At 30.0% G+C, this 10,641-nt stretch overlaps 1 protein-coding gene across 12 annotated transcripts in view; it reads right to left on the bottom strand.

The window, feature by feature from the left end:
* The window catches only part of LOC106684681 (uncharacterized), a 188,480-nt gene that overhangs the window by 3,124 nt on the left and 174,715 nt on the right, over positions 1-10,641 (bottom strand). For 7 of the 12 annotated variants that reach the window (XM_067048196.1, XM_014426930.3, XM_014426937.3 and 4 more), the window contains 8 exons: positions 9,523-9,714; positions 9,293-9,443; positions 5,410-5,460; positions 4,963-5,125; positions 4,365-4,478; positions 4,202-4,276; positions 739-870; positions 402-505 (listed from right to left, as the gene is read on the bottom strand). In XM_067048196.1, coding sequence (XP_066904297.1) covers positions 402-505; positions 739-870; positions 4,202-4,276; positions 4,365-4,478; positions 4,963-5,125; positions 5,410-5,460; positions 9,293-9,443; positions 9,523-9,714 — 982 coding nt within the window. Of the gene's footprint in view, positions 1-401; positions 506-738; positions 871-4,201; positions 4,277-4,364; positions 4,479-4,962; positions 5,126-5,409; positions 5,461-6,918; positions 7,555-9,292; positions 9,444-9,522; positions 9,715-9,808; positions 9,908-10,641 lie in introns of those variants that run through there. The other 5 variants (XM_014426915.3, XM_014426960.3, XM_014426967.3 and 2 more) reach the window with 5 other exon arrangements.

The following is a 10,641-nucleotide window of genomic DNA, read 5'->3' as shown; positions in this document are numbered from 1 at the left end:
TAACATATAACATCCCACTGTACAAGGCTAACATATAATATCCTACTGTACAAGTCTAACATATAACATCCCACTGTACAAGACTAACATATAACATCCCACTGTACAAGGCTAACATATAACATCAAACATAAGTTCTATTTCTCAATCTGACATTATTCTACTCCACCAGTTCAATCTAAAAATTCCTCCTATAACCAGAAACCTTGGCTTGAACCAAAATAGCACAGCGACCTCTTAATTCATAAATTTAAAAATATATAAGTAACTGCTAAACAAATATACAGCCAAAATTTTATCCTAATTATATTAAAATTAATTTAATACAATATACATTTGTACTAAAAGTAAATGTAAATCTAATATCAAAATTTAAAACAACTTATGCCAATTTTACTCACCATTGTCATACTCTTCAACTTCGTAAGGCTCTGGTGTATTCGATACTCTGAAAGATCGATGTGCAAGAACCTCGTGTTTATTTCTCGAAGAAGGCAGAGAAAATCTGCAATAAATAATTCAGTTTTATAAACTCATATTGAAACATTTGATTTGAGGTTAGATCAAACCTATGGATTCCTATAAAAAATTTTTAGGATAACTACTGAAGTTACTTACAATTAGCTAAGGAAAGGGAATGAATTTAATAATACTGTCAAGACCCTTCTAATCTTCTATAATTTTATAACTAGAGAACACTTAACATAATAAAGTATAAAAATAAAATTGTAAACTTACTTTTGCCCACAAATGGTGCACGAATAGGGTTTACATGGTGTAGTTAGTATTTTAATATCTTCGTCTACTAAACTATCTTTTTGAGTGTGGAACTTGGAAAACAATTCTCTTGCTCCTTGAAGCCTAAAAACACTAACAAAAATATATTACATTCTTTTAATAATAATTTAAACACAATGCATAAATATTATATAATCATTGAAATAACCTCTTGGTTATTTATAACAGAAATGTAATTCAGACATTGAATAAAATTTTTGAATTCATATTCAAATTTAAAAAAAGGATATATTAATATAGAAATTAAATCAACAGTAGAACCCCGCTTAACAGACAGCATAAACTGTAAATAAATGAAATTTTTCCAAAATTATTGGTTTAAGCATTTATGCTATCATCAGAATTGAATTTTATATTATCATTACAATTGATTATTTAAATTAAAATGTCACTAACATACCAAAACTAATGATGATTCACAAGGTAACAAACAACAAATACCTTACTATAGTCTGAAGTTATAGAAAATATGGTGATGAATGTACCTAGAATACTAGTATTTCTTAAATTAGCTTTTAGATAATATCCTTATCACACATTAAAATTAAAAAGACAATTAACAGCGATTTTTGCAGCAAGGTTTTATTCTATAATTGAGTTTAGTTAGAATGTTTAGTGTATTATATTTCTGTTTGGTTGTGTTGAACATTTTACATAAGTAACTTCTAATAGTAAAAAAAAAATGAAATGAGTGAGAAAAATAAAATGAGTTGTAGTGACATTGAACGATGAATTAGAAGCATAACACAAGTTGGATAAAGGTGTTAAGTGAAACTGCTAAATCTCTTTGAGTGAGAAACCTTATAGTTAAAGATTGGAAGGATTCTGAGGCAGTTTCTTTATCATAATACTCTTAAATGGACCCATAAAACACTTCTTGATAAACTAGAGGACGACAGACTATGCCTAGGGCAAGAAATTGTGGTATTCCTCTTACTACTATCTTAAAAGAGAAGGCAAATATTTCCCAAAATACCTAAGCCACTTGACCCACTACTAAGGTTAAAAAACGGAGTTCTACTGATTTTCAAAATGCTCATATTATTAACAATTTTTTTTTTTTAAAGCATCAACTAGGTTTGACAATCTGACTAAACAAAAGAAAAAGAAAAATTCCTCACCATTTAATATATACTTCTATACATAAGAATATGAATTCTAAATGAAAAGGAAACACAATACTCTATGTACAAGTTTAAAATATAAGATCTGAAACAGTAGTTCTTAATGCCTGCAGTATACTTTGAAGGGCAGGCAAAGAGAGAATAGGCATTCCGAAAGCCATATCAATGTGCAGAAAGTCGGCACTGCTGCTTATTAAAAAGGGTTCGTTCATTTATTCATTGCTACTGAAAATGATCAAATGATCGAACCAAAAGGAATTGGCTACGATAAAATTTTTATGTAAAGAGTGCTATTACATTTTTGTTCTAGCAGTTGAAATATCACAACTTACAGAGTGGAATCATACCGATTACTCTTTCAGTATTTGATATTTGTTACTGAGTACTTTCATCATGATGAGTATTGAACAATTTTATTGAACTTGATAGCACAAATAAAAAAAAAAACACTTAAAATTAACAGATGATACTCTGGACTGTTTATTAAAACATATACGGATTTTATTTTTACATAAAGTAATAGCACCTTAAAAACACATAAGGTAGGAGATATTAATCAAATTAATTACTTATGGAAAAGATTTTCAATTACATTACTAATATCTATATGTAACTAATAACATTGGCACAAGCTAATAGATAAGTAAATTCCACTAAACGATTAAGTATCTAGATCATAAAAACAGAAAGATGCTACCATAAAAAAAAATTATAGAAGACATTTTTTTTTTTTTTTGAGAATTATGAAATAATTCATAATTTTGCTAATCAAAAATCAAGAACTCTTGTAGATATATTTTTTTAAATTCTTATTACATTTCAAATATTAAATAACATAATGTTTTTAAATTGCACATAGTTTATTTCTGTTGATGATCTTAAGTCGTTAAGTTACAGGAAATAAGTCCTAATATCTGGAGGGTCTCCTAATCCAACAGTGCTTAAGATTACTCCACTTGGTGAAATTTAAACAAAATTACAATAGAAGACTTAAAAGTATTATTTTGAGAATAAATATGCAACGAATGCATAACTAGCATAGGGTAGGAGGAATAGATAGAATAAAGGAGGCAAGAATACAGTATTTTGAATTAAGGAGAAAAGATGGACAAGTTGGGTTGAAATGTAAGGTAACATAATAGTATGTTTTTATCCTGTGATCTATCTTGACCAACCATTTCGTTAAAACAATATCGGCAAACTGGGAAAGGCAATAAAAAAGGAGTCTTCAAAATACTAGCTCAAAACAGCAGTTCACACAGACATGAGATTTCCAAAAATATTGATGGTAATATAAGCACCTTATAATTTCAACTTCTTATCTCATTGTTCAAAATATAAAGCAGAAGCATACTTAAAAAATGGTAAGTCTCACTTAATTAAACAATAAGTTTGTTTCAATTACAAATTGAAATATATATATGAATCATTCAAATATCAAAGGGATTTAGGTTCTATAAGTGTTAAAACCCTCTTCAAAGCAAAATGTAACGTCAAAGATTCTTTGAAAAGACATAATTACCAAAGAAGGGATAAGAATATCTAGGCCTAGAATCAGCACATATCATTCACATTAAGATCATCGTCATGAAGAATCCAATTAATTTGAATTTGTTAATAAATAAAATAAGTTGCAGTTTTGTATTTAATTATTTAATATCTAATGACTATTTTTATATGCATCGAAATGATAGAAGAGTATAAATTAGTATCGAATAAGATTATATTTAAATGAGAGTGTCTACAAATACATAGTAGAAACTAGAACATATTTCAAGAATGAAATACTTTGAAGAAGAAATAAATTTAATAATTATCCTATGTGGATAGACAGTATTGAGAAGAAAGCATATAATTACAAATACTATTAGTTTCTGCTGCTTATGTAAGTATTAATGATGTCAACATAAATCTTGACTGTGGTATAAAGTTAGGTATACGTCTGCTCATTGACGCATAGCAAATTATATAATGAGTAACTTAAATAATTTATATGCAATCAAGCTACAAACGAAACCCATAGAAAAAATCACAGAAACATAATATAATTACATTTAAATTATTCTGAATGAATAGTAAAAAATTAATTTTTTAAAATTATATTACCAACAGCAGAAACCTTCTAATAAAGATATAATCAGGTTATGTGAAGAAAGAAAATCTTGTCCAAAAAAGTACATACAGGAAACGAGGAAACAATTTATATCGCTAAAGTACTCAGAAACAAATAATACTGGAAGTGTACATCTACACATAGCCAACTATCTGCACATACTGACCTGCCCTTCATAGTTCCTTCTCGCTTCGACACAGCACAGAGTTTTGTTAAAAGATCTACGGCTCCTCCGCTCAACCTTCGCAATGGAAATAATAATCTTTACATCTACTCGTCATCTAAACAAATTAATCATCAAATTAAGAGTATTATTTGTTATTACTTACGTATTATTTGGTTTGTGTTTGGCAGTTAATAGATTGATGACGGCCCGATCCAGGAGGTCGCCCAGGGCTGATGACATTTTTGATTTGAGCCTTTCACCGACAACAGGTCCATCGCTACATCAATAATGTCATTTGTAATATAACTGTATCTGGATACATTAACAATAATATCAACATATTACTGCATTGTGATTACAAAAAATAATAAATAGTTATTATTTTATTTTATATTCGACATATAAAAATATTATCATTGACTATTTTTTTTTTTTACATGAGTCACTTGTCCCAAAGCAACCACAGTCTACAGTCCGATCCATGGAGTATGTCAAAAACAAAATAAAATAAAACATTTGTTATCGAATTGTACCACTATCAAAGCAAGGTAGTAATATGCCTTTTTACATTACAATAAAACAATCATAGATAGTTTTTTTAATGTATTAAACTTATATTTTACTTTATATCAAAAATAAAAGTTAGTTTTTATTTTTAATAATAACTTAATAAAATATAAACTATGATTTGGAATCACAATAGGGTTTTAATTAAAAAAATATTTCAAACTCTTATCCTAATAAATATATAGAAATCTTACTTAGATTCTCTTGACAAACTTGAGCATTTTGAAACATCATCTGCAGAGAGAGAATGCTCTTCTTCGAGATGAATAGGCATCCTGTCAGACGGAAGGATCTGTTGACAACTGAAGCAGATAAGTCGAGGACCCTGTGACGAGTCCAGAGGCATTCTTCGGCTCACTGGTAACAAAACAGGTACTTTTAGTGCACTAGCTTAATTAGATAAATGGATAATACATTTATAGCTTTATTCTGGTTACTTCAAATTATAATGCACTAATTGTCTAAATAAACAGCGCATTGCTAAATCCTGTATTTAACAAAACTAAAATGACAAAAAATAAATAAAGCCAATAGAACTAGGGTAGAACAATAAGGACAAATTGCTATGGTGAGATTTGTCGGAATTTAATTTTAAATTTAAGTAAATACAAATTTATGAGAATTAATAAAACTAAACTTACAATCAATCTTTGAAGATGTAGGCCCACCTCTTTTCGGTTTCGCTTTGGGGCCTGGAAATAAATAAATAAAAGAATTAAAGCACAATACTAACATATATATTTATCAGAATAGAATTTTAAAGTTATAAGCAATTGATTACCTCCAATAACAAAAAGGTAGTACAATAATTGTAGAGCCAAGGTGTGAATATATCATCTTTGTTATTTAAATAATTACACCCTGCACTCTAGCGGAATGGTGATCAGTTATAATAAACACATACTATTTCTAGAATTAACAAAAAGGATTTTTATGATGGGTTCCCCATCAAATCCAATTAGATATTGTGGGAAACATTGAATGAACCTTTTTTTAAATAAATGTAACCCATTGTCCAAACTATATTACCAACAAAAATTTATATTTTTATTGCCTTCATAATTTAAACTTTTTCTAATAAAGTGCTTTGTTTTTACATTTAAGAGTAATCACTGTCACAAGCTCAGAGAATATTGACATTTGAGCTAATTCTCTGAATTGTTTACTCTCATGTATCTTTCTCTATGAGTAGGGAAACACCCCAAAACATCAGGAGAAATTATTATATTAAAAGAATAGAATAAGGAAAAGTTTGTTAGTCGAAGATATTTTATCACTATATAAAAATCCTAAAGAAGTAGAGGTAAATTAGGAAAAAGTTTTTATATGGTTTGTATTACTAACTCTGGAGTGATAGAATTATCATAAATATCTCTAAAAAAATGTCAGCTATTGAAGTAGAAAAAAGTTTAAATTCTTAAAATTTAATATGCTAACAACTATTTCAAACAATTCAAAACAGTATTTGTGTATTATGTAATAATTTAACTAATTTATTTATTAACTTTTAGAGCACACTTTTTTTTTTACTTAAAAAGTTGATTGAGAGTATACATATTAGTAAAAACAGTAAGGAAGTTGAGGTTCAGATCATCTACTAATTTTAGGAATGCAATTTTGGGGCTTACCTCGATAAGCTAACTTATATTTTTAAGAGGTTTAATGAGAAAAATTACATATTAAGAATTTAAAATTTCCAACATTTAAAAAAGAATCTAAATTTCCTTTTGCCTTTTTTCTACCTGCACGTAATTTATGGTAAGTAGGCACCATTATTTCAACAAATGATAATAAAAAAAAAATTATTTTAAAAAATGGAAGAACACAATTTTAAGCTTTTGAAAAAAGTCAAATGCTTCTAAAGTGGATAAAATGAATTTATCTAGCAATGATTTAAGTAACACATAATGAAAACATGACAGACAATAAATGAAACAAGATAAATTGTAAAATAATTATTGGCCCAATACAGGCTGCATAACACATTCAGTACGGACTTTAAATAAAATACAAAAATTAAATTAATACAAAAAAATAAAGAAATTGAACATAACACTAATTTTTGAAAAATTGGAGAAATTCATAACATGCAAATGTTGAGGTAACATGTTAAAAATTTTATGAATTAATCATGATTCATTTTTAATGACTAGACATCGGAACAAGACAACAATGAGTGAACATGCGAAAATTTCTAAACTTACCACAACAAACCAATGGCTAGCTTTAAAAAGAATAAAATCTTATTTATTGGTCGAATGATAATGTTTTTAAGCGTGACATCTGATTGATCTTTTATAAAATATATATATATATACATATAATATAGACCCTCCAAAATTTAACAATATAAATTTAATGAATTATTTTATAAATCAAACAGTAACATTGGATAAACTTTAAGCTCCTCTATGTGGCGTTGTGTCAATCAAAGCTAGATAAGAATGAAGAAAGTTTCCTACAGCATTTAATTCCTTTCAATGTGATATGATAATATGAATGAAGAGAGGTTCTCATAGGAGATTTACTTTCTTCTAATACATAAAGTTAGTACATACAGCTTTTTCAACCTTGATATATTCCATTAAGCTCTTCAGTTTTAAGTCCTCAGCTAATAACTATGGCATCAGGGACAAGTTAAAAGGGTAGAACTTCATCACGTTCCACTAAATTCTGTGAACATTATTGTGTAACACACCTTCCTGCTACTCCACATACATTGTTTTCAGCAGTCCTTGGTCCTTTTGCCAAATGATGTCCTTATAAAACTTTTTTCTTCAGACACTCTTGTAGCCAAATAAAGTATTAGACAAAGTAAATAATAATATAAAATATAAAAAAATAATAAAAAAAGGTTGCATGTTAAATTTTGGAAGATCATAAAAATTAAGATTTTCATAATGTTTCAAATTTATGGTAAATGTAGAAATCTTTCTTCTTCATTATCAGCTTAAATTTAAAAATGGATTCATTTTGCATAAAATTAAATTCCAATAAATGGCAAAGAGAAATACTATATTTAATAATTGCAATTATAGTTTTTCTCAGTTTCCACTCCACTCCACTTCCCTAAATAGTATTTAATCCTTAATGTCCTCAGAAGTTCCAAAATTAGATCAGCTTATTTGTCAGATATATGAGGGTGGTTTGAAAAGTTCTCGGAATCACTGCTAGAGCAACGAGGTTTCCGCGCAATAATCACACATCCTTTGTGAGTGAACACGTGGCGTGAGTGGTAGTGATGACTTTTTGTTGTTTTATGCATAGTGATTTTTGACAATGGAAAAAACTGAGATTTGAACAGTGATTAAGTACTTTGTAAAGAAAGGTATGAAAGCAAAGAAAATTCATGCCCACTTTCAGAACACATTGGGGGACTCTGCTCCTTCATATTCAACTGTTGGCAAGTGGACGGCCAGAAAGTGCTACGACCCCAGAATTGATCACAAAAGTGCATAAAAAGGTCATGGAGGATCGTCGACTGAAAGTGTGCGAGATTGCTGAAGCTGTAGGGATGTCTTCTGAATGGGTATATCACTTTTTAACAGAAGAATTGGGAATGAAAAAATTATCCGCAAGATGGATGCCACAGCTCTTGACATTGGACCATAAATGCACCAGATTGGAAATATTACAACAAAATCTGGCCCATTTTCAGCGCAACCAACAAGATTTTTTGTGCCGGTTTGTGACTACAAATGAAACTTGGATCCACTACTATACCCCACAGACAAAGCAGTGGAAACATGCTGAGTCATCACCACCAAAGAAAGCAAAGTACGTTCACCCGGAAAGGCCATGGCCTCAGTTTTCTGGGATGCAAAAGGCATTTTGCTGACAGATTATCTTCCTACTGGCCAAACAATTACGGGGCAATACTATGTCAACCTCTCAGACTAACTTCAGGAAAAGATGGCCTGTTTTGGCAAGGAAAAAATCATCTTTCATCAGGACAACGGCCGCCCGCACACAACTGCTATTGCCATGGCAAAACTTCATGAACTGAGGAACAAATTGTTGCCACATCCACCTTATTTGGCACCATTAGACTTTCATTTCTTCCCCAAGCTGAAAATTTTCCTAGGTGGACGGAGATTTCCAACAATGGAAGAACTGGAATTGGCCGAATTGGAGAGGTATTTTGCAGGCCTGGAAGCTATATATCATATCATTTTTGAGATGGGATCAAGGCATTAGAACATCATTGGACCAAATGCATTAGTCTACAGAGAGACTATGTTGAAAAATAAAAGCAGTTCCACCGAGGTAAGACATTTCTTTCTAGTACATTCCGAGAACTTTTCAAACTACCCTCATATTGTCCCTTGACATTTTTATTTGATTTCACATCACACTTCATCCTCCCCCTCCTCCATGAAGTTAATAGAAATAGAAGATATGTATTGATCTGATATTCTTGGTAAAATAAATGAAGAAAAAAGAGATCTATGAAATTGAAATTCAACTTGATAAATACAAATACATTATGATAACAAACAAAATAAATAAAAATTTAATACATACCAACAGCTGGATGAGCTTTAGCTAGGTGCTGCTGTAGGGCAGGAAAACCCATAAAATGGCAACTACATGAAGGACAAAGAACTTCTTTACCTTGATGAGCCGCAAGTAATGAATTAGGAGTAGATTCTTCTTTATCTTTCAACAGCGGATCCTGTATGTTTCAAATACAACAATGTATTCATTACAGTAGAGATAGAAAGAAAAGTAAAGAAAGAAAATATTTAACATACCAATGATCCATCCTTCGAAGGATTTAAGTGATTTGTAGATGAACGTGGCTCTTGTAGAGCATTCCGCAATGAAGCAGCATGGACCCGTGGTGCGGTTGAATGGGTGTCGAGATCCATGATACACTTTTCACTGTTCCATTCCTCATTTTCACTCTTCATACTTATGCTGCATGACCCATCAGAGGAGGATATCTACATCAAATTACAAATTTTTAAAAATGAGAATAGTGCATAGATTAAATAGTATAGTATGTAGTTATGTACTATATTAAGTACAATACATTACAGTATATCGAAGAATAAATCAAATTATGGGATGTTTCATTCACTGGACAAGTCGGAACTCTTTATGATCTTTATTCTTGACACTATTAAGGAAACAATCCTGTGAAGGACACAACTTTATAAATTATCTTCACAAAAAAACCTGAAGTTGTGCGACAATTACTATTGCAAATAAAGATACAAGCTACTTTAGAGGAAGCTATTTTTAAAATCACACAGTTTTTCAATTTCAGGCGCTTTTTAAATATTGCTCAATTGAACTATCTTAAAGTCTCCTCTTCCCATTTTAAGCTAATATTACAAAAGTGATATAGGACCCTGGGCATGATAGTGATATTGCTCTCTGGGGGTCTTAGTGGGGTGTGTCCGGCAGAACTTATTTATTTAATCACTTAGACAATTTCAATGTGTATAATACCTACCCGATATTAAACTTTTTAACTGTTTCTTGATAGAACAAATTTAGTCAAAATAGTTAAGAACCATTTATTTATTTATTTTTTTTGAATAGTGGTACTTCTGGTAAATTAATTTTATTAAAAAAAGTTGCTGCATATCCCAAGCAAGTACCTATCTTAAATAATCAATGTTATTTTCATACAACTTTATGTTCCTGAGATAGGCTGTTCACAGACAGAACAATGGGCTCAGGAAACCTTAAAATGTATATTTTTGTTCAAAACTAATTCCAAATTTACAATAGCAATACTTTCCCTTATAATTTATTTCAAATGTCGGTAAATGAAGGTAAAAAAACTGGATTAAATTAACACGTTAGCTACGGCATAAAGAATCTGTAAATCTCACATCTAACGATATCGGACCCCGGCGTCC

The sequence above is a fragment of the Halyomorpha halys genome, unplaced genomic scaffold (genome assembly GCF_000696795.3).
Source record: "Halyomorpha halys isolate HHAL.00 unplaced genomic scaffold, Hhal_1.1 Scaffold30.1, whole genome shotgun sequence".
NCBI lineage: Eukaryota > Metazoa > Arthropoda > Insecta > Hemiptera > Pentatomidae > Halyomorpha > Halyomorpha halys.
This window is presented reverse-complemented; position numbering and strand designations above follow the sequence as displayed.